This window comes from Rutilus rutilus (assembly GCF_951802725.1).
Source record: "Rutilus rutilus genome assembly, chromosome: 16".
NCBI classification, from domain to species: Eukaryota; Metazoa; Chordata; class Actinopteri; order Cypriniformes; family Leuciscidae; genus Rutilus; species Rutilus rutilus.
In genome coordinates, this window is record NC_140224.1 from 34509569 (window position 1) to 34534253 (window position 24685).

The window sequence follows — 24685 nt, forward strand, 5'->3', positions numbered from 1 at the left end:
AAATTGAGCTTTATACATCTGAATAAGCTGAATAAATAATCTTTCCATTGATGTGTGGTTTGTTATGATAGGACAATATTTGGCCGAGATACAACTATTTGAAGATCTGGAATCTGAGGGTGCAAAAAAATTCGAAATATTGAGAAAATCGCCTTTAAAGTTGTCCATTTATGTTCACGGACGCCCCACAGCAGCACAGGAACTTAACCACGTCCAGGTGCCCGTGGAAACCATTAGGTGGAAACATGCTAACATCAGGCTGAGCTAGTTGTCACACTTTTTAGTGAATATTTCTTATTGACAGTTGAAGTTTGTTTTTGATAGTCAATTAATATATAGCCAATGTATAAAATAAAATAACTGTTTATGATGGTGATGACAGTCTCGTACTCTCATTCACGTGCGGTTGTATTATATATTTGTGATCACGCGCAGCTGCGATGTGAATTAACTGGATTAACTGGGCAGGTCACGCGCCCGCGGTCACGACAGCGCCACTGAGCGCGCGCACGAGAGCACACCAGCGTTTCCAGACAGCGCTGTGAGATTTCCAACACGTAGCTATCCAACTATAGCGAGCTTTTTAAGGGTGTTTAGGACACATGCACGAGCACGGAGGTGTGGAGGATCTGATCGAGTGACTTTATAATAATCACATGTGTTCACCTGGTCAGTATGGCTGGAAACAGTGAGATATCAGAAGGAGAACTCAAGAGGGAGGAGGATGAGGAGGAATCTTACTGTGATCTGTTCGAGTTTGGAGATGATCTGGAGCTCAATCAGTTTGATGGATTGCCATACTCTTCCAGATACTACAGACTCCTGCAGGAGAGGAAAACTCTGCCTGTTTGGAAATACAGACATGAATTCATGACTCTGCTGGAAAAGAATCAGATTGTTATAGTCTCAGGAACAACCAAGACTGGCAAAAGCACACAGGTGATGAGCATGCTTATTTATCACGCTTTTACTGTATTTACACAGCACTTTGTGCTCTTCTTAAATGGCAACATACTAAACTTTTCAATGAGTTCAACCTATGACCATTTGTTTACTTTATTTGGATGTTTCTTCTTGTCTAAAATGTGCCATTGATTTTACATTCGGCTGGACTGCAAACAAGCCGAGACACTTCATTGACATTTTAGTGATCTCAGGAAAGTGTGTAAATATAGCACCAGTTTTAACTTCAGCACATTAATAAGAAGCACTAAAAATAGTCTGGAGAAACATTAAGCCTACACACACTGCCATGAGGTGTGAACTTCTTGCTTTACTGTTCATTGACCAGCACCTCATCTTTACTATGAAAATCAATATGCTTTTGAACTGGACTGAGGTCTGTCACAGTTGTATAATTTGTCAGTAATAATAATTATTGCTTTATTATTGCCATTTTGTGAGAAAATTAAAGTCTGTCTGTTAACTGTTTTGATAGTGTTTTATGTCTAATCATTTGAGAAAATGGCCTATTCTACATATCTTGGAATAATAACTATGCATAATGAATCCAAATTACTGATGTGCTGTTGCAAAACTTGTTTTGGGACTAATGAGCTGTATTTAATTTCTTTTTCATTTTAATTAAGTAAATCCCTCTTCCAGTTCAAAATCCTGCGGGTTGCGGCCAATTTCATTTAGATTCCAGACATTCTAGAAATTGAACATAATAATAGATAAACTAAACACTGTTTCTCCATTGCATGATATGAGTCTCAGACCTGCTGTTTGCATTTGGCCTGATCGTGATTCTTAAATCTGAGCAAATATACTTTACTTCGTTTTAAATGAGGTCATCAGTTGTGTATCATGAGGATGTTTGCTGTGGAGTGAGTCAGTCAGCTACAACCATTGTGTTTGAACAAACAGTGTTCATTCAGCGGAGGACAAAACTTTGCTTCTGCTTTCATTTTTAGATCATTTGAGTGTTGTGCATCTCAAAATAGTTTTTAGAAAATAAGAAATAGTGCCGTCAAATCAATTAATCGCTTCTAATATAAGTTTGTGTTTATATTAAACTATATATGTGTGTGTGTATATATATATATATATATATATGTGTGTGTGTGTGTGTGTGTGTGTGTGTGTGTGTGTGTGTATATATATATATATATATATATATGTATGTGTGTGTGTGTGTATATATATATATATATAAAATAAAAATGAATGAATGAATAAATAAACTTTTATGTTAGATGCGATTAATTGATTTGACAGCACTAGAAATAATACATTTAGATAGTGCTAGGTTTAAAACAAGACAAAAATCTAACAATGGAACTGATCAAAATACATTTCTCTTAAAATATGAATATCTTATTATGAAGTCTTATCTTTCTCACTCACTCTTTTTTCTGTTTTAAGAATAGTTGACACCAAGTAATACTGATTGAGAAAAAGGATTTTTAGATCAGCTAAAATTATCTAAATACAATAAAAATAAGAATAAAACTAAATGAATTGTGAGATTTTTGTTGACTAAACTTGTTCCTTTTTTATTTCATATGCCCTAATTTTGAGTCCTGAATTACACCTGTTATTTAAGTCTTGTTTTTAAAAGTGTCTGCTAAAATGTTTTTTGTTTTTGGTCCTTTTTGAATGATTGACATTTGAATGGAAGCTATATATATATATATACTTTACAGTTGTCCAGTTTTATCATCTGAAAAATCTTTGATTTGTTGATTTTGCATGAATTCTGGCATTATGATTTTGCAGTTTGTAAATGTGTATTAAGTAGAAATAGGAAGCCGTGCATCTGTTAAGTTGACCCGACCTGTCTTTAGCAGATGCGCAGACATCTCAAACCCGCAGCTGTTAAACACAGTCGAGGACAGATTTTAATGTTGACCGGCGGCAGACAAAGACTGACACCAAAGCAGTGTGTGTGGCACATAGAGAGAGGAGAGCAACAGACTAACAGTTGTCATAATCGTTACCCGAAGGCTTCCGCATGCACTATAATGTGTGTTCCCTGTGTCCTGTAGATCCCTCAGTGGTGTGCAGAGTTCTGTCTGTGTGCGCAGTACCAGAACGGTGTGGTGGTGTGCAGTCAGATCCAGAGACGACAGGCTGTAGATCTGGCCCTCCGCGTTGCAGACGAGATGGACATCAACATCGGCCATGAGATCGGATACAGCATCCCACTGGAGACGTGCTGCTCCAACGACACGATTCTCAGGTCTGTGTGAAACTCAGAAAAAACACACTGAAATGCTCACTATTACCAAAGGTTTTCAAGTTGGTGATATTTTATGTTTTGTGGTTTGGTTTGGTTTGGTTTGGTTTGCCCAGTTAAAGTATGAGAAGAATGTGCTCCTCACATGCATGACACATACTTGAGGCCTCTTTGCGTTATTGTACGGTTCAGGTTCACAAGTTCAGGGAGGCATTTCTCTGGCTATGACTTCTCTATGGAGGACTACTGAATAATGTAAATATAAATATATCATAAATAAACATGTAATTTACAAAAAAAAAAAAAAAATTCATTTTATTTAAATGTGTCTAGTCAAGTATCTTTTTAATTTAATTTAATTTAATTTAATTTTTATTTTTATTTTTATTTTATTTTATTATAGAAATGTGCGGTAACACTTTATTTTACGGTGCCCTTGATACAGAGTAATTACTTAATTAATTACTTAGTAATAGACTTTGTAATAACATGTAACAAAATGTACTTAACATGTAACTAAGTTATGGAACAGCCTATACTTACAGATTGTAATTACGCACATGTAATAGGCAGCTACTGTTACACATGTGTAACAAGCCGAGTCTGTTACATATTACATACACATTACTTGTATGTAACATAAAGTAAAGTGTATCAAGATTGTACTAAAGTGCACTTCCTGTGTATCTACAAATGGTATCCATCTGAATTAACCCACTAGTTCATAGCTTAAATACATGCATTAGCTTCCTAATTACATTGCAATTACAAAATATTACACAGGTATAAGCTACGTAAAATAAAGTGTATCAAGAATGTACTTAAGTGTACTTTGTGTATACATACCTTATCCATCTCTGCCTTAGTTTGATTTAACTCACTAGTTCACAGCATAAATGCATGCAGTAGTTTCCTAATTACATTGTAATTACATAATATTACACAGGTATAAGCTACGTAAAATAAAGTGTATCAAGAATGTACTTAAGTGTACTTTGTGTATACATACCTTATCCATCTCTGCCTTACTTTGATTTAACTCACTAGTTCACAGCTTAAATGCATGCAGTAGTTTCCTAATTACATTGTAATTACATAATATTACAGAGGGATAAGCTACGTAAAATAAAGTGTATCAAGAATGTACTTAAGTGTACTTTGTGTATACATACCTTATCCATCTCTGCCTTACTTTGATTTAACTCACTAGTTCACAGCTTAAATGCATGCAGTAGTTTCCTAATTACATTGTAATTACATAATATTACACAGGGATAAGCTACGTAAAATAAAGTGTATCAAGAATGTACTTAAGTGTACTTTGTGTATACATACCCTATCTTTATCTGCCTTAGTTTGATTTAACTCACTAGTTCACAGCTTAAATGCATGCAGTAGTTTCCTAATTACATTGTAATTACATAATATTACACAGGGATAAGCTACGTAAAATAAAGTGTATCAAGAATGTACTTAAGTGTACTTTGTGTATACATACCTTATCCATCTCTGCCTTAGTTTGATTTTACTCACTAGTTCACAACTTAAATGCATGCAGTAGAGTTCTCAACGGGTCGGGTCGGCCCGACAAACCCGACGGGACCCGCGGGTTCGGTCCGGGTTCGGGTCGGAAATATAAGCAAATGACTCGGGTCGGGTCGGACCTCGGGCTTAATCTTTTCCGCTCAGTGAAAAAAACAACAACAACAAACAATTTTTTATTAATCATCGCTGCTGTTCACCGTAAAGAAAGTCTGGCTGCTGCGTGCAACGTGCATCATGGAGAGGGGTGGGGGCAGACCTGACGCCGCTGCGTGCAAGCCTTTAGCCTGGAGAAGATGGAGTTGGTGAAAAGTAAACTTGCCGCAGGTGAATTCACCGTCGCTACTACAGGACTGGGAAAATCAGAGGTCTGGAAAGTGTTTATTGTTTGTATTGTTAAAAGGCGTGAACATTAAAGGTTGATTTGAATTCCCGTCTGCTGGTCATGATAATAGGTGTATGAAAAAAAAAAAAAAAACGCGGGTTCGGGCAGATAATTCAAGTTGATGTGTCGGGTTACATCGGGTCCGGGCTTTAAAAACCACAGGCCGGGTCGGGTCGGGTTGTAATTTTCAGGCCCGTTGAGAACTCTAGCATGCAGTAGTTTCCTAATTACATTGTAATTACATAATATTACACAGGTATAAGCTACGTAAAATAAAGTGTATCAAGAATGTACTTAAGTGTACTTTGTGTATACATACCTTATCCATCTCTGCCTTACTTTGATTTAACTCACTAGTTCACAGCTTAAATGCATGCAGTCGTTTCCTAATTACATTGTAATTACATAATGTTACACAGGGATGAGCTACGTAAAATAAAGTGTATCAAGAATGTACTTAAGTGTACTTTGTGTATACATACCTTATCTTTCTCTGCCTTAGTTTGATTTAACTCACTAGTTCACAGCTTAAATGCATGCAGTAGTTTCCTTATTACATTGCAATTACATAATATTACACAGGTATAAGCTACGTAAAATAAAGTGTATCAAGAATGTACTTAAGTGTACTTCATGTGTATCTATAAACCTCATCCAACTCGGCTTGTTACACATGTGTAACAGTAGCTGCCTATTACATGTGTGTAATTACAATCTGTAAGTACAGGCTGTTCCATAACTTAGTTACATGTTAAGTACATTTTGTTACATGTTATTACAACGTCTATTACTAAGTACCTAATTAAGTAATTACTCTGTATCAAGGGCACCGTAAAATAAAGTGTTACCAAATGTGCCTACATAAATATGTCTTAAAACCTATTAATAGCAAATAATAAAAGAAAAAGGCATATTTTATTTTAATTTATAAAGCAACGGTTCTAATCTGTCTTTTATGTATTTTACACACACACACACACTCATATTAGAAATATTATTAAAACACAAACCTTTAAGTTAGATGTGATTAATCATGATGAATTGATTTTGACAGCACTTCTAAAAACCGATTAATGAAAAACATTAGATAAAAATCCATATTTTATTTTATAAAAAAATTGTCTAATCAAATGTCTTATTTCATTTTATTACAGAAAATTTATTTTATTTATTTTAAAGAACTTTGTCTTGTCAAATATGTCTCAAAACCCGTTTATAAAAGCACATAATAAGAGTTGTTTTTTGCTTTTGTTTTTGCTTGTATTTCTGTTGAACAGGTCACCAATAATGCTGATAAAACATTTTGTGTGTGTGTGCACGCGCGCCTATTTTGTAGCATAAAATGTCAAAACCAAATGTATGTCCTTGGCTGCAGGTACTGCACTGATGACATCCTGCTGCGTGAGATGATGTCAGACCCGATGCTGGAGCATTATGGGGTGGTGGTGATAGACCAGGCCCACGAGAGGACCGTGAGCACTGATGTTCTCCTGGGTCTGCTCAGAGAGGTGCTTCTCCAGCGGCCCGAGCTGCGTGTGGTGGTCCTGTCCGCGCCGCCCGCCTCGGACACTCTCTTCACACACTACGGGAACGCCCCGCGCCTGCAGGTGGACGCCCCGTGCGCCGGTGAAGTGATCCACAGCAACAGCATCAGTTCTGAGAGCTTCTATTCGGCTCTGAGACTCGCTCTGGAGGTCCATCGATCCAGAGAGCCTGGAGACGTAGCAGTGTTTTTAGCTTCTGAGCAGGTGAGGTGGCGTGCGCTAGTGCATTACAACAGCTCATGTACTGCATGTTATGGGAGCAAAAATATAAGCATTGAGTATTCGGGCAGTTAACCAGAGTTCTTGCAAAGTCCACCCTAAGCAGGGATGATTCAGGAACTGGAGAGCTCATGTTGTTCACACCAAAAGTGAATGTTTAATCTTCTAAATATTCTCACTGACCACTTAGACAGGAGCATTTATGTGCTGACTATCATACTTCCTTTTAAAGGGATACTTCAGGATTTAGCATTAAGCTTTGTATTAGTAGAAAACCTGTAGTATTTTTGAATTACTGTGCTTTCCACCCTCATATCCCCCTGAGACGAGAGATTTATGTATTTTTTGTCTTGAAAAAATCCTCAGATGACGCAAAAATCGTAATTTTGCGTCATCGGAGGATTTTTTGGCCAGAGGCTAAAGACAACAGCCAGTAGGAGGAGCTCGTTCCGCATGTTTTCAACCCGCCCATACAGGGTGGGATCTCACTCACAGAATGTACACATAGTGTCAGCCATCTTTTTTTGGAAGCTAAGCTAGCAGGCTCTTGTTCTGTGGAGAAAGCTGAGTAGTAGGAGAAAGCTGAGTAGTAGGAGAAAGCTGAGTAGTAGGAGAAATCTGAGTAGTAGGAGAAAGCTGAGTAGTAGGGGTTACCATCCTCTTTTTCCCGGACATGTCCGGCCGTCGAGATCGTCCAGAATGTCCGGGATTCGGCTTTTGCTTTCTGCGGTCGCCATTCATTGTTTACATGCACACCTTTTGTTTCAATCGAACTGAATTCATTCCGATTGGTGAATCTACTGTAAATGTAGTGTTTACATGAAGGCTAAACAAGTGATCGGTTGATGTGCGTTTTAACATTGCTAAGAAAATTCCCGCTCCTCCGTGAGAGATACGAGACCGGTGCGTCTCCGTAATCACGCCCCCGGCCTCTCATCGTTCCCCCGCGGCCCTCAGCCTCATCCTGCTCGCCACAGTAAACACAATGAATGTCGACTGTAGAACGCAAAAGCCGAATCCCGGACATTTTGGGCGATCTCGAAATCCCGGGCAGGGGTGCGTTTCCCGAAAGCATCGTTGGCCAACTATGGTCGCAAGTTCCGTCGTTACCAATAGAGTTCAGTGGACATTGCGATCATAGTTGGCCAACGATGCTTTCGGGAAACGCACCCCAGACCTGTCGTCACGGAGACTCACTAGTAGCCTAGACTAGTTGTTTTAAACTGCGCTCTCTTACCGGTAGGCGTGGCTCGGGAGTGGCCTCCTAGGGCAGCGAAGCAAGTGCATTCTGGGAGTTGTTGTCTTTCATCCACATGAGCCAAAAATACATTTTATGGCTTTTCTCAGTCTAGAAGGCTCCAAATTCAAAAATAATTTCACATTTCTTCTACATAAATGACCCATTTTAAATACACATTCATGTTTCCAGAGGTGAAGTATCCCTTTAAGTGTGGAGTCAGTGAGATTTATTTATGGTTTTAGAAAGAAGTCTTTTCTGCTCACGAAGGCTGCATTTATTTGATCAAAAATGCAGTAATATTGTGAAATATTATTACAATTTAAAATATGGGTTTTCTATGTGAATATATAGTAAAATGTAATTTATTCCTGTGATCAAAGCTGAATTTTCAGCATCATTACTCCAGTCTTCAGTGTCACATGATCCTTCAGAAATCATTCTAATATGCTGATTTGCTGCTCAAGAAACATTTCTGATTATTGTCATTGTATTATTAACAGTTGTGCTGTGAAATGCTTTTGTGTGAACCGTGATACATTTAGAATGAGCTTTGAGTAAAAAGTTTAAAAGAATATTTTCTTGCAATATAAATGTATTTACTGTCTTTTTTTTATCAATTTAATGCTTCTTGTTGAATAAAAGTATCCATTTCTTTTTTCAAATGACAGTAGTGTAGGTTTCAAGTTCAAGTCTCTATGATATTCTGGTCTGTAGATATGGCTTGAGTCCCTTCTTCAGTGTTATGTTTCACTCTTTCTCTTTCACTCTTATTGGCTTATAAGTCTTATAAGTCTGATCGCTTAGAAAAATACTAGCACACCAACAAGGGAACAAGTTGCACGCAGAAGATGGGTTAGAGACTGTTCAAATGCCTAATCATATCTTTTAGCAGTAGCAACAGTAGCTAACAGTGATGCAGCGCTAACACAATGTTCTGCATGAAGTCAATGACATTGTTGTGTTCAGCAGAATCAGCAGCGTCTGAATGAATGAGTCCACTCAGCTCTTCCACTGTTACTGACTCTCTGCTCCGTAAAATCACATTAATGCCTCTCACAAATCTAAACTGTGTTTGCTCATATTTGGGGTTTGTGACTTGAACAAACTTGTGAGCCTGAGCATTCAACTTTAGCATACGTTTTGCGTTTAGATGGCATTTGTGCATCTGACGGACAGGAATGTTACCTCGAATCATGTGTCTTATTGAGTTAAGGTGTTACTTTTCTAACCTGTTGGACACATTTTGTGTTGTTGTTGATAATGGTGTGTGTGTGTGTGTGTGTGTTTCAGGAGGTTGTGTGTGCCTGTAATATTCTCACTAAAGAAGCGTCCAGAATGAGTGCATCTCTGGGAGAGCTGTTAGTGGTTCCTCTGTTCCCCGGACACACCGGAATATGTCCACCAATCACAGAAAGCCAACAGACGAGTAGGCGGGTCTTCATTTCCTGTAGCCAATCAGAGGATCTCTTCTGGGCGGTGGACACTATTAGTTTTGTCATTGATACTGGAGTAGAGAAGAGATTAGTGAGTGTGCTGAAAATCATGTTCCAAAAAATGAATTCACCTTTTACTTTTTATATTTGCACCAACAATATGAGTGAAAAGTCTTGTAACAATAAATTCATATTTTCTGTGTGGCATTGTTTTTGTAGGTATATAACCCAAGAGTGAGAGCAAGTTCAGAGGTCATCCGACCCATCAGTAGATGTCAAGCTGAAATCCGCAAACGACTGACTGGATCAACAGGTGCGTTAACTTTCAGCAGAATCTGTGCTCAAGCAACGGTTTCTTTAAGAATTAAAAATTGCGTTTACTTAAAGGTGCTCTAAGTGATGTCCATAGACGTCGATTTCAGTGGGGATGCGTACCCACCAGATTTCGTTATGAGTCATTTTGTACCCACCACTTTTAACTTAAAGGGATAGTTCACCCAAAAATGAAAATTCTGTCATCATTTACTCACCCTCAAGTTGTTCCAAACCTGTATGAGTTTCTTTGTTCTGCTGAACACAAAGGAAGATATTTGGAAGAATGTTTGTAATCAACAGATCTCGGTCCCCATTGACTTCCATAGTAGGAAAAATATATACTATGGTAGTCAATGGGGACCGAGATCTGTTTGGTTACAAACATTCTTCCAAATATCTTCCTTTGTGTTCAGCAGAACAAAGAAACTCATACAGGTTTGGAACAACTTGAGGGTGAGTAAACAATGATAGAATTTTCATTTTTGGGTGAACTATCCCTTTAACGTCCATAATTGGACTTTGGGCTAGATTTTTTTTGACAGTTTTCAGTGGTTATAAGGAGCAGTATGAGAGAGAAATCTGTAAAAGTTTGAATGAGTTTTTGACATTATGAGCTTCATGATGAATTAATTGTGAAGAAGAATAAAACAGAATTGTCATAATTCTTAGTGCTGCAACTAAATTTTACAATTTTAAATTTGGCTGTCTGTAGAGAGTCATTAGCTTTGTTTCCATCCACCTTATTTGTATGTGAAATTTGGGATATCACACATAAAAAAAAAAATGCTGGATAGAAACGTCAAGATGCGCATAAATTCTAAAAATGCACAAAAAAACCTTATGTGCTCAATTGAGGCGTTTCATTTCTTTATCCGATAAGAAAACATGCATATAAAGTTCGATGGAAACATATTTACAGAATAAATCCCTGGATATGCAACAAAAAAATCATGTGGTTTTGCCTCAACAGAGGATGGGATTGGATAACTGGACTAACCAGTGGACCAATCACATCGCACAGCATCTCAAATATTAGTTTGGTTGTTCTGAAACGCCTGAGCCAAAGTCTGTCATCAGAATGATTTGGTTTAATTTCCTTCCTCGCACGATTGTCTTCCCAAACAGCAGCATCTGAACGCAAGATCACATGACGGCGTTTATTGCGCTACGCCTGAACGCTTCCACGATTGCAGCGTTATTACAGATGTTTTGCACCAATTTCCCAGGAAGTGATTTTGTTCTCTTGAACTCATGGGATGGAAACTGTGCTTTATTCGTAAATGTTTTATGCAATATTTAAAGTGAAATTCGCGATTTTTAGATGAAAACGTAAATATTGTCAGTAGTGAATCGATGTTGAATCTGTTGGTTTGAAGGGAAGTGCTTCTGTTTGTATCCTGAGGGCATTCAGCTGCCCGCTGAGATCCCTCCTCGGATCCTGGATTCAAACATCACGTCCACAGCGCTCTTTCTGAAGAGGATGGAGGTGGCCGGCATCGGACACTGTGACTTCATTAGCAGACCTGGTGGGTGAGATTTCATTTCTTTTGGGCTAGGATTTCACAGTGGCATAAAATAACTTTAGAGAGGATCTTCTTCAACATCTAACTTTACAGATTAGAGAAATGTCTCTAAACACATTTCTCTACCTGTCTCTAAGCGGACAGATCAGCTAAACATGAGATTCTTTATGAACACACACACACAGCAGGTTCAGTCTGCATAGTCTTTACTAAAAGTCTTATGGCGAAGTTCTTTTTCGTTCTTCGCTTTGGGGTAAAAAGAAGTTTGAAATATGTGAGCAGCGATAAACCGTTAGCGAACATCCGGACGGCGCACGTTAAGATGAATATGTAAATGTGTGCAGGTTTTCCTTTCAACAACAAAATAAACGCACAACAAAAATGCCAGCGGTGAGAAAACAACAGTTAAGAAAGCATCTGATCATAGTGATGTGGATGTTTGCACCAGCTCTGCAATTCGACACTCCAGTCAAGTCACGTCACGTGTATTTACATGACACTTTATATAATAGATTGCTTAAAAGCAGCAGCTTTACAGTATTAAACATCTCTTTCAATTAGAACTTAATTTTCTAGTATAAAGCAGCTCTCCAGTGTGTTCATGTTTTTACTTGTGGAAATGGACTGGAGAAGAAGGCGGAGCCTCAGAGCCACACCCACCTATTACATCATCGCCACGGACCAATAGGTTCAAAGGTGGTTTTTCAAGAAAGTTCGTTTTGACGAGCTGTTTCGAACTCCCGAAATGAACACAAACCAAAATTAGTTTTGGCCTGATTTTGTTCGAAATGTCACACCAGTTCGTTCTTCGATTTCACTTTGAAGTAAATTGGGCCTTTATTGTAATGTAATCTATAAGTGTTGCTCATATGTGAAGGTGTGCTCGTGCACAGACGGGTTTGCTGGTTGGTGTTCAGGCATGCGTGCATTTGCTGAACTGACAACTCTGTGTCTGCTGGGTTTAGACTCATTGTTTCTGGTCACTGTTTGGACTGCGGGAAGCTCAGAGGAGAAAGAGAGATATTCATTAGTGACATAAGCACAGCCAACAGACATAATATAAACAGGAAGAGAAAAGCTCAGTGATGGTGGAAACGTGGAGAACTGCCTGCTTAATGGCCCGCTAAAGTGCCTTGAAACGTGCAGCGTTATTTAAAGGGATACTTCACCGATTAGCATTAAGCTTTGTATCAGTAGAAACCCGGTAGTATCTTCGATTGACCGTGCTTCCCTCCCTCATGTCCCCCTGAGACGAGAGTTTTCTGTATTGTGTGTCTGGGAAAAAAACCTCTGATGACGCAAAAATCGTCATTTAGCTTCATCATCGGAGGCTTTTTTGTCCAGAGGCGAGAGACTACAGCCAGTAGGAGGAGCTCGTCCCGCATGTGTTCAACCCGCCCATAGGGGGATCTCACGATAAAACGCCGTCTTTTCAGTTTCGAGTCACTAGTAGCCTAGGTGTATCATTTCTCCCGATACTGCCCTCTGTAACCAGTAGGCGTGGCTTGGGAGTGGCCTCGTAGGGCAGCGAAGCAAGTGCATTCTGGGAGTTGTTGTCTATCATCCACATGCGGCGAAATATCCCTTTAATGTTTCGACGCAATTTCCCCTGAAACAGGAAGACAGGGCGGGACATCGAAAAGCTCCTCCCCTTGTTTAAAATAGCCAATAGCCAGTCCCCTCCAGTTATTCGCGATTCCACGATCGCTGAATACAACGCAAAATCAACAAAATGTCGCATTTTTTGCGATCCTGCATAATTCCTAATTTAACCACAAAATAATCACAAAATGAAAAAGACCTTACAAAACATTAAATTATAATCACCCAATTGAAATATCTCTAGTTTAATTAAAGTTTCAATGCATTTTTACGTGGATACAGATGTTGCGGAAAAGGGGAAACTCCTTTTCCTCGATTTACTGAAGCCTATAATGTAAAACGCATTTTGCAGCTGCACAGCTAGCACAGTGAGTGTCTGGTTCACTCATTGGCTGTGCTGCGGCAACTGCACATCCAATGGTGCGGGCACCTAGGTGGGGTGGCCTTAGTCTATATTAGTCCCCGAAAAACGCCATTTTAGCAGGTTTAACGACTGAAGCGACAACTTGCCAGGTTACTATAGTGCGGCTGGCTACGCAATACTCGTTCCCTACTCTCAGGGAACTGAGGTTACGATAGTAACCTTTCGAACGGTCACTTCGTATTGCGTAGCTATACGCAGTGGGGACGCCATGCAAAACGCCACACTATAAGTAACGTTAAGTGGTTGCCTACTGCAGCTCAGGACCCCTCAACTCAGGATTTACACACAGTTCTACAGTATAAATTACTACACCTGCTGTTAATATTTACATAGGTCAGGTAGAAAAATTGCCCATAGGTTGTTTTAAAAGTTAATTTGATGATAATTTGATTAGACCAAAATAAACAAGCTTTATGCATTTTGTTTGTGATTTGTGTCATGTATGACTATTGTGCATCTGACATAATACTATTATGGTAAATGTGATGTCCTAATTATAAAATCGCAATTTTTTTCACAAATTTCTGGAATTCACCACCACAAAATCAGTCATTTTGATCGCAAAAATCACAAAAAAAATAGTGAAATCCTGGAGGGACTGAATAGCTTTTTGTTTACATGCAATTTCCTCCTAATCTCGAACCGTTTCTCCTCCTAATCTCCTCCATATCGCTTTAAAATACAGCATTCAGTGCAAAATTCAAATGGGTCTGGTATGTTTTCTGGTCTGCGGGATTCTCTGATCCGCTCTGTGATATCGTGTCTCTGGACCGAAGCTGTGGCGCTTCACGTGACACTAATGTGAAAACATACTTTATTCTCCCCGATGGAAAGCATATTTACACTGTCTGAATTGTTCCCTATCCCCTATATAGTGCGCTATGTGCCATTCACCACGTAGAAAATAGTAAATATGTGAATGAGTGACCGATTTCAGTTGCAGCTTCAGCGTCTATTTATGAAGTAGGGGGCGGAGCTTCAGATTCTAGAGAGCATTTGATTGGACAGAAAATCTGATGAGGAGCTGAAGTGCAGAGCGATGTTATCCTAATCACTGATCCATATTGGCAGAAGTGAGAGACTAAGTTTTGAATGCTTATATCTTCTAATGCGAATTTTGGAACACACTAGCTTATAGGTAACGGTAAGGCTAACATATTCATACTAAAAGCCAAAAAACTTCAATTTTGATTTCATGGGGACTTTAAATCAAGTGATTTATTTTTTTAGAAATGCCAGAGACAACTGCCCACACTTGTTTCATTAGTTAGCACACGTTTAATAAGTCACAGGAAGCACATTTGCATGATGTTTGTTGCTTTACACTTTCCCCTTCCAGATCCAGAGGGGCTCATGCAGGCGTTGGAGGAGCTCGATTATCTCGCTGCTTTGGACAATGATGGAAACCTGTCTGAGATGGGCATCATCATGTCAGAGCTTCCTCTGGATCCACAGATGGCCAAAGCTTTGCTGGCGTCCTGTGAGTTTGACTGCGCCAGTGAGATGCTAACCATCGCTGCAATGCTCACAGGTAATGTTTTAACTATGTTTTAACGTATATCATTACACGGCTCTGTGGAATACTTGATTCTGATTGGTCAATCGCGCCATCCAGCGGTATGATATTCCCAGATAACAACCGCTGAAAACAGATAACACACAGGCTCATCCGGGTTACTGAAGTCAGCAGTGCTGTACGCTTGCTAGGAAGGTTTTTTTTTTTTTTCGTGGAAGTTTTGCATTTGGTGAGCTAATAAAATATTAAAACTCAGTCGAATCAATATTTTGTGTACAGTTATTTAATTATGCCATCGTGGACTCGCTCTCTCGTTTCATACAAACGCAGCTGCTGCCATTTTGTGACTATTGTTTTGTACACTGTTGGATTATAAAATACAAACCGGTACGATTTTATTCAATATCTCTTATCTCATTCTCCATAATAATTTATGTGGTGAAATGCTGTGTAATAAGTGGTATGACTGTATAACGTATCTCTTAAATGTCCGTCATGCCGCGCTGCAACTGCTCTCTCTTCATGGAAGCTTTGCGTTTAAAGACCTAATAAAATATTTCAACTCAGATCAATATTTCGTGTCTAATTGTTTACTCATGTGGCAAGTAGCCGTGTAATAAGCAGGATAATGTACATCTAGCCGGTTGTTATCGCAGAATAAACCCCCTTCAGGCTGATGCAAGACCCTGTCGGGGGTTTATTCTGAGAGAACAACCGGCTGGATGTACATTATCCCTTTCTTATGTAATAATTTACATCTGTTTCCATCAGCACCAAGCTGCTTCATTGAGCCTCCTGTTGGCATGGTAACAGAAGTCATGCGGTGTCATATGAAGTTCCAGCATCCCGAGGGCGACCACTTCACCCTGATCAACATTTACAACACCTTCAAACGCAGCCAGAAGGAACCATGTGAGCGACACGCTTTTGACTCATGAATGCTCGGGTGGAAGAGCGAGCCCTTTTGACAGATTTGTGTGTGACAGATTTCAGCCAGGAGCAGTGGTGTGAGGAATACTTCCTGAGCTGCGCCTCGCTGCAGACGGCTGACGCCATCAGAGCCCAACTCACTGACATTCTGAAGAGGATCGAGCTTCCCATCTCTGAACCTGCCTTTGGCACCAAGACCAACGCACTCAACATCAAGAGGGCGCTGCTCGCTGGCTACTTCATGCAGGTCTGAATAGTTTTACGGCTTGTGTATGTTTGTATATTAATTAAAATACATACACCCCCTGTTTTTGCCCCCATTTTTCATGAGCTGAACTCAAAGATCTAAGACTTTTTCTATGTACACAAAAGGCCTATTTCTCTCATATTGTTCACAGATATGTCTAAATCTGTGTTAGTGAGCACTTCTCCTTTGCCGAGATAATCCATCCACCTCACAGGTGTGGCATATCAAGATGCTGATTAGACAGCATGATTATTGCACAGGTGTGCCTTAGGCTGGCCACAATAAAAGGCCACTCTAAAATGTGCAGTTTTACTGTATTGAGAGGGTCCGAAAACCAGTCAGTATCTGGTGTGACCACCATTTGCCTCACGCAGTGCAACACATCTCCTTCGCATAGAGTTGATCAGGTTGATTGTGACCTGTGGAATGTTGGTCCACTCCTCTTCAATGGCTGTGCGAAGTTGCTGGACCAGGAACACGCTGTCGTATACGCCGATCCAGAGCATCCCAAACATGCTCAATGGGTGACATGTCCGGTGAGTATGCTGGCCATGCAAGAACTGGGATGTTTTCAGCTTCCAGAAATTGTGTACAGATCTTTGCAACATGGGGCCGTGCATTATCATGCTGCAACATGAGGTGATGGTCGTGGATGAATTCGGACTTCTCGGCAAAGGAGAACTGCTCACTAACACAGATTTAGATATATTTTATCTTCGTATTTTACATTTTATAATTAGAACAAACAATTATAGCCCCTTTTTAATCAGATTATTTTTTTGTCTCAGGACTCAATATAGTCTCATTTAAGTAGGTTTTGGGCTTGAGTTTGAAGTGTCAGTCATTGATGTGTTTTATGAAGCGTCTCCTGTGTTCTTCAGATCGCCAGAGATGTGGACGGCTCGGGGAATTACTTCATGCTGCTGAATAAACACGTGGCTCAGGTTCACCGTCTGTCTGGTTACGGAGCAAAGGCTCATAAACTGGGTCTGCCGGAGTGGGTTCTGTTCCACGAGTACAACCTCTCCGACGACAACTGCATTCGGACCGTCACACAGATCTCGCCGCAGGCGTACGTATTCCTCCCATCAATGTACAGCTCTTTCTTTAGTCCTTTCCTCCGACTCAGGCTTGCCTACTGCTACAAACATTATTATGCCACGTCATCCAGAGTAATCATGTTTTTTGATGTGTCATCATTAGTAATCTGGATTTACAAGGGAGAGCTTTTCAGATTACACATCCCATGATATGCATGAGGATTAAACCAGATCAGCTTCAGATCACCTGTGCTATTCTTGTACGTTTATTCATTTAGCAGATGTAAACACAACCATTGTGAACGTCCTTGATATTATTATAAATGTTACAATTCTGGTGTCCAGAATGCAGTACTAGCTTTTTAATTAATGAATTCAGCACAATGAACACTGACAAAAACTTCATGCAACAATAAACATTTTAATCTGTAGAATGGATGATCTCAAGTTGCATGTTTAATTCAGCCAAGGTGTCCAGTTATCATCTTTGGAAATAAAAACATTATTTTTGTACCTCTAATAAAATCAGTTTGCTGTGATAATGTCTTTAACTCTTGGCTGTTGAATCAAAAAATGTTGATGAATATTGCCATAATATTGTTCAAAAGTTTGAGATCTGTAAGAGTTTTATATTTTTTAAAGAAGTCTCTTTCTATTTGATCAATTATACCATAAAACCAAACCAGTAATATTATTATAATTTCATAATTATAGTTTTCTATGTGAATATATTGTAAAATATAACTTATTCCTGTGATCAAAGCTTAATTTTCAGCATCGTGTCACATGATCCTTCAGAAATCATTCTAATATGCTGCTCGAGAAACACTTCATATTCTGGTGGAAACAATTTTTTTTTACCCAGGATACTTTTGATGAATAGAAAGTTCAAAAGAACAGCATTAATAATGTTAGAAATGTCTAAATAAACGTAATTGTCCCTGCAGAATGCAAGTTTTCCAAAACAAAACCCTATCTAAACAGTGATACGCCTGCATTTTTTTCAGTCTTGTTCCCTTCTGTGTTTTCAGGTTCACTCAAATGGCACCACAGTACTTCTTCTGTAACCTGCCCCCTAGTGAAAGTAAAGAGATCCTGCAGCTCATTCTGGACAGCGACAGGACAGGGCGCGTGAGAGCGAAGTCTCAACCAGCTGCGCCACAGACGGAAGAGGCCGAATCACATGACCGATGTGTCATACAGTGACCTCATCAAAACATGCTTGTGTAAATAAGAGTTCAAAATGTTTTGTATTGTTCCTTTTGAAAAAGACACTCAAGAATTAAGTTTGGGTCATTTATTTTGTGGGTAATTTCAACTGATTATGTACAGAATTAATAAATGATTTCACTGGTTTGGGGTGATTTGTTATCAATCTGTTTTGCGGCCAGTTTAAACATTTTATTACAACCTTAAACTCGACCTGGGACATTTAAAGGAGGGTTAGTTCACCCAAAATTGAAAATTCTGTCAGTAATTACTCACCCTCAGGTTGTTTTAACCCCGTAAGACTTTCGTTCATCTTCAGAACACAAATTAAGATATTTTTGATGAAATCTGAGAGCTGTCTCACTCCTTCATAGTAATCCATCCTCCATGTATAGATTATGTTATTGATATCTGCCATTCCAGAAAGGTTAGTAAAGACATTGTTAAAATAGTCCAAATGACTACAGTGGCTCAACCTTAAGTTTAAAAATGGCCGACGCTGGTCATGTGTGTGGTGCTGGCCAATAGTGAGCCTAAGTTCTGACGTACAACCCAGAAGCGTTGTGCTGTTACGCTACGTGAACTCACTCAGGCCCACACAGAAGAACATGAAGAGTTGAATAAAGTCGTTATTTTAGTTTTTTTGCACACAAAAGGTATTCTCGTCGCTTGATAAACTTAAGGTTGAGCCACTGTAGTCACTTGGACTATTTTAACAATGTCTTTACTAACTTTTCAGGGCTGGCAAATATCAATTACCTAGAAGCCTATGGAGGAGTGAGACAGCTCTCAGATTTAATCAAAAATATCTTAGTGTTCTGAAGATGAACGAAAGTCTTACGGGGTTGGAACAACATGAGGGCGAGTGATTACTGACAGAATGTTCATTTTTGGGTGAACTAACCCTTTAACATCTCATCGAAACTCTTTTCTTGAACAACGTTTAAAAATAAACCACAAGAGGAGCAGAGTTCAGTTTAGACGGTCAGATATTCAGTCATTTTATCTATGATGGTTCCCATCCTGTCCATCGGGATCACCATCACGGTACGGAACGGTTTCAGCGGTACGTCGTCATACGACCACTTTCCAGTCGCACAGGAATCGGCCTCATCCTGAACGGAGTAGCTGAACTTCAGCGTGGCTTGCTGTGAAGAGAAAAAAAAAAGTGTTTAAGAGATGTTCAAAACTGAATCATTCCCAATTAAACCAAGATGATGTATTAAGGCGAGATGAATAGGGTAAAATGTTTAACTAGCAGATATCACCATGAAACTTTCCCAGTTGATTACCTACATTAAGATGAGAAAAAAATGTATTACAAGTTTTCTGTAATTTAATGTTTAAATATGCAAATTAGGCTATATCTAATTAAATGTGCAAATTTGCATATATTTTAATAAATCTGAGAATTGGATAAAGCCAGGTTAAAAATGATTTTTTTCATTGTGTTCACATATTGGATGAGGGAAAAAATTAGAGGGATTTATGGATATCTACTTTTGTTATCCTGTAAATCAGCCTTAAAAAAATTATTTTTGCCATGTTTTTTGGAATAAAATGTTATATAAATCAGGCTAGAAATAATATATTTACAAATCCCTCAGTAAATGTCTTCATAATATAACTAGGTACAAGACTGGAAAGTTTGGTGTATATAGAGGTGCTACTGAAATGGAGATTTCGGACTTGGAGTATGAGAGAAAAGTCATTTTGAGAAAACGAGCTTTAAAGATTTATCATCAGCCAATGAGATTGCGCATTCAGCCCTTTGACTTTCATGACTGGTTGCTGATAAAAAGGAAATGGCCATATTTGGATTGTACAGAAGAGAGAGAGCTTCCTAACGGTGCATGTGATGACAGGGTGCCGGCAGCGATCGCGGAGCAGCGTGTTGATTAAGAACAACAACTTTTGTTGAATTTATGAGAAATCTACAGACGCAAACAGACAAAGTGTAATAAAATAAAGACCTAAATGTGTATTTTGGACTTTTTTTCACCACAAATCTGAAAGAAGACAAATATCCAAAAATCTCAAAATTGACCAGTAAAAAAAAAAAACGATGTTTTTGCCTGCCGTGTCTCGCCTTAATAAAGCAAACGTCAATTACGCGTTCATATTGACTACCTCGTAGAAGAACTCCTCCTCATCGTTCACAAACCGGATCTCTTCTTTGGGTTGAGCTTGACCAGATATGCTCTTCTTGGCTGGTTTACAGGTTTTGCTGATCATCAGGTAGAACTGGCATTTACCGCTGGGTTTATTGGTCCTCTGTGCTTCGGCCATTTCCTTCCTGTACAACCAAACGACAGCATTTTCATCAACATGCGCTAGATAATTGCTTCTCCAAATCAGAAACACATCAAACTAGTTCTATCAAGCAGATATTAAATGTTCAAGCAGAACTGAATCATTTCAGAAAACATTGTATATCAGTGGTATACACACGGCTACATTTTTCCAGATGGAAACAGGGATTTTGGGGATGTGATTTTGCTTATCTACGCGTTGACCCACATAAGTGATAATATTACATAAGATCCTTGAAAAGCCACGTGATGGAATTAGTGCCGCCCGCAAACAGTCAAAAACATCAAAACACCTTCAGCCTGACACAACATGAGAGCATCACCAGAGTGACGGATATCTGCTAGTTGGATGACAGTGAGTGACAATGGAAAAACTGGGGATGGTAATTGTTAAAGTGCCACTATTTTTGCAGGTTGCTAATTTTGTTTTGGAGTCTACTACAACAGGTTCACACTAGAGGATGGGTACCCGACAGATATTTAGAAATTATGTTTGGGTTCGGTCACATCAGCGCGATAAGGCATTGAACATTTTAAATTTAAAACAGCTTATTATGTAGGTAGCCAATGTGCCTGATGCTTTCACTTGATACAAACGTTCGTTTTTGTGATTAAAATACATGTAAAATATTAGGCCTACCATAACATCTGTCTTCCTGTGTGCGGAAATTTGTTTATGTAGCCGTGACAACGAAACACGTGCATGCGCGTCGTCTGTGTTAAGTGCGCTTGTTGCTCCGTGCGCGCTGATGCTCTCATCCTGTTGACATTTCCGAATGCCTTCCTACAGTTGCTTAATAAAAGCGGGCTTTCCACACAAACAAACGTACATGTGTCATTAGTATGAGAAAAAAATGGGATTTTAACTGTCGGTCTCGGACATAAATATCTTTATGCCTGTCGGGTTCGGTTACTGCTCTGTCGGACGCGGGTCGGGTTCGGTTACTGCTCTGTCGGACGCGGGTCGGGTTCGGTTACTGCTCTGTCGGACGCGGGCCGGGTTCGGTTACTGCTCTGTCGGACGCGGGCCGGGTTCTGTCGGACGCGGGCCGGGTTCGGCTACTGCTCTGTCGGACGCGGGTCGGGTTCGGTTACTGCTCTGTCGGACGCGGGCCGGGTTCGGTTACTGCTCTGTCGTACGCGGGTCAGGTTCGGTTACTGCTCTGTCGGACGCGGGTCGGGTTCGGTTACTGCTCTGTCGGACGCGGGCCGGGTTCGGTTACTGCTCTGTCGTACGCGGGTCAGGTTCGGTTACTGCTCTGTCGGACGCGGGTCGGGTTCGGTTACTGCTCTGTCGGACGCGGGCCGGGTTCGGTTACTGCTCTGTCGTACGCGGGTCAGGTTCGGTTACTGCTCTGTCGGACGCGGGTCGGGTTCGGTTACTGCTCTGTCGGACGCGGGCTGGGTTCGGTTACTGCTCTGTCGGACGCGGGCTGGGTTCGGTTACTGCTCTGTCGGACGCGGGTCGGGTTCGGTTACTGCTCTGTCGGACGCGGGCCGGGTTCTGTCGGACGCGGGCCGGGTTCGGTTACTGCTCTGTCGGACGCGGGTCGGTCGCGAATCGACCTGATCCGCACTCTAGTTCACATGCATCCAAGATAAAAAAACTCTAATTAAAAATAGGCACTTTAAAAAGTGTGATACCTACTTGAGATTTTGATAAAATATAGTTTCTTTGTTCATGCACATCAAATTTATTATAACATCACCTTTTTAACAATTTGAATGTTTTAACCCTATTTCATGCTGTATTTGTAACACGCAGCTGCATTATCTTCAGATCCACACACTCCCTCTGCTGGTTACATCTATTGAACGCTTACTGGAGTTGTTTGTGCATCGGTAGGGCGATCTGTGGCGGGACGTTGACGAATCTCTCGCTCAGCAGCAGCCCGACTGAGGGGCCGTTACCCGACAGAAGCTGCTCAAACCTCTCCTGAACATCCAGGGAGCTGGAATTCACACACTGCTCTATAATCATGTCCTTCAGCTTCTCCAGACACTCCACACCCTGTTCAACACACACACACAGCCATCAGAAAACCAGACAGGAACACAATCAGATTTTTGAACATTCCAGATCCCCAACATAAAGCATATTCATGTTAGCATTCATAAATATGAGTATCATCAGTCTCTCGCCTGTCTCTCTGTGAGGTTCACCATGCTGATGAATCCAAACACCTCATCTGTGTCGCCCTCGTCATCACTGTCCTCCAGTACCTCAGCTTGCTGGAGCAAAAACACAGAAAATATTCAAAAACAAAAACATGCATTGATAATATGATCATTAAGGACACAACCAGATTAATCCTGATGTTCAATACATTTAATGAATATTCGTATGGTTATTATCAATGTATTTTAAGGAAGAGACTTTAAATTTTCGATGCCACGGACCCCCAAATGTGATCATCCATCATCAAATCATCCTATATGAGAATGAATGTAAAGTTATGAGAAAATGGTATGCGTGTCAGATCTTAAAGTGACAGAAGCCTAATAAACCTGCTGCTGTCTGTCATTAATGATAATCAAAGAACAAAAGAAAAAGATAAAATCACTCACTGCTCTTGACTTAATAACTTTGGCAGCTTTAATTTATAGATTTAATTTATCATTTATGCAGTGAAGACTGTGCAGTGTTTGATAACTTTATTCACTTTCTGTAAATATCCTACCTGAAAATCTTAAAGCACTGTTTACAAGAATACATGGTTTCAAAAACAACGAAAACAATAACTTTTTGTGCATTTTGACAGAACAAGTAAAAATCTGAAGCGGTTTGAATAGACTAAAAGAAAAAATAAACAAGCCCTTATATATTGAAGGCACAGGACATTTATTAATATGGGTTTATGTGAAGAAGTTTTGAGTTCACTTAAATTAAAAGTTGTTATGATATTTAATGCCTAACAATAAAAGTTAAAATTGATAGCTTTAATGCTGAATGACACTGACATTAAACAAATATTTGTTTCTTTGTTTTCTTTGTTTCTACATTAATTTGGAGATTAAATGTGAAATTATTACAATCTAAAAATATATTTAAAAAAAACATTAATGTTAGGTGTGATTACTTACAGAAAAATGTGATTAGTTAATTTTTTTATCGATTGGAATCGCTATTGTTTTATTTATTTTAATCATTAAATTTATTTAAACCTTATTTTCATATTTTTCTCTAAACTTTCCACGGACCACCCTGATCACAATGAATGTAACGTTACATAACATTACTGTAAAGCTGTTAATTAAGCATACAGTTATGGACAGTAAAATTATATTAATGTTTAAATGAGTCTCACCCTGATAACACTGCCAATGTGATTCTGCTGAATGATGATGTCAGTGAGATCAGAGGTGTTCACGTGAGACTTCAGGAACAGCTGGAAAAACAAAAACATACATACAGATATATGTATATAAATATAGATATAAATAATGTATGTTGTGTGTGTATGTAACGTATAGATATTCGTTGTTGCCATTTTAATCTCTGTTGAAGTGCAAACTTCTGTATATTTAGTGCAATACAAACACTGACGTCGGTAACGTAACGTTTACCTGTTGCAGAAGGGTTTTAATGCCATGAAAGTCGTTGTCAGATATCGCGTGTGCTTCAAAATCCACGACGACCTCCTAAACACAAAATACATATATTGCTCATTAAACAGCGTGTTTAAACGCAAAACCAGCCTGGCCTGCACATCACGATATTTTTTTTGGTTGCAATAACAATTAAAATAGCAACTTACCTCGTTTATTTCTTCTTCTGAATCTTCACTTCCCTCGTCCCCAGAGTCTTCCAGACCCTCGTCCGAGCTTTCATTGCTGTCTTGGGGGTTTTGACCCGTTTCAATAGCTCGCCGCTTCGCAGATGAAGCCATGCTGCTCCAATATAGCACGCAGGAAACAGACACGAGTTCACGCACAGCGACGTTTTGTGTTATCCACATGTTAGGAAACTGATGAGTCTTGTCGGCCATCTTGGCTCACAGTAGACGTACGGGCAACATGCAC

General features: G+C 39.5%; 2 protein-coding genes across 3 annotated transcripts; one reads left to right on the plus strand and one right to left on the minus strand.

The window, feature by feature from the left end:
* The first annotated feature begins 442 nt into the window (after positions 1 to 442).
* On the plus strand, positions 443 to 18497 carry dhx32a (DEAH (Asp-Glu-Ala-His) box polypeptide 32a). The gene is made up of 11 exons (XM_084434433.1): positions 443 to 939; positions 2991 to 3184; positions 6484 to 6856; positions 9402 to 9635; positions 9764 to 9857; positions 11236 to 11385; positions 14748 to 14939; positions 15696 to 15836; positions 15911 to 16101; positions 16983 to 17173; positions 18173 to 18497. Exons 1-11 carry the CDS (start codon positions 676 to 678, stop codon positions 18345 to 18347), a joined length of 2199 nt encoding a protein of 732 aa, XP_084290559.1. The 5' UTR covers positions 443 to 675; the 3' UTR covers positions 18348 to 18497.
* On the minus strand, positions 18424 to 24612 carry bccip (BRCA2 and CDKN1A interacting protein). 2 transcript variants are annotated; one of them, XR_014630148.1, is made up of 8 exons: positions 24421 to 24592; positions 24230 to 24304; positions 23971 to 24051; positions 22805 to 22894; positions 22486 to 22673; positions 20481 to 20646; positions 19192 to 19498; positions 18424 to 18713 (listed from the first exon to the last, which is right to left on the minus strand). XR_014630148.1 is itself a non-coding variant. In XM_084434434.1 (7 exons), the coding sequence occupies exons 1-7, from the start codon at positions 24550 to 24552 to the stop codon at positions 19328 to 19330; spliced, it is 903 nt and encodes a 300-aa protein (XP_084290560.1). In that variant the 5' UTR covers positions 24553 to 24612; the 3' UTR covers positions 18424 to 19327. The 2 variants fall into 2 exon arrangements, 1 of the variants encoding a protein (XP_084290560.1); XM_084434434.1 differs by having other exon boundaries at positions 18424 to 19498; positions 24421 to 24612.
* Between the last annotated feature and the right edge of the window lie 73 nt (positions 24613 to 24685).

What these genes read in the sequence shown, in the direction of transcription:
- bccip (XM_084434434.1), bottom strand. Translation starts at nt 24,552, where the DNA reads ATGGCTTCATCTGCGAAGCGGCGAGCTATTGAAACGGGTCAAAACCCC. An exon ending in CAGAAGAAGAAATAAACGAG is followed by an intron (nt 24,305 to 24,420) that starts GTAAGTTGCTAT and finishes TTTTGTGTTTAG; the next exon opens with GAGGTCGTCGTGGATTTTGA. An exon ending in TGAACCTCACAGAGAGACAG is followed by an intron (nt 22,674 to 22,804) that starts GCGAGAGACTGA and finishes TGTGTTGAACAG; the next exon opens with GGTGTGGAGTGTCTGGAGAA.
- dhx32a (XM_084434433.1), top strand. Translation starts at nt 676, where the DNA reads ATGGCTGGAAACAGTGAGATATCAGAAGGAGAACTCAAGAGGGAGGAG. An exon ending in ACGACTGACTGGATCAACAG is followed by an intron (nt 9,858 to 11,235) that starts GTGCGTTAACTT and finishes GTTGGTTTGAAG; the next exon opens with GGAAGTGCTTCTGTTTGTAT. An exon ending in TCGCTGGCTACTTCATGCAG is followed by an intron (nt 16,102 to 16,982) that starts GTCTGAATAGTT and finishes TGTGTTCTTCAG; the next exon opens with ATCGCCAGAGATGTGGACGG.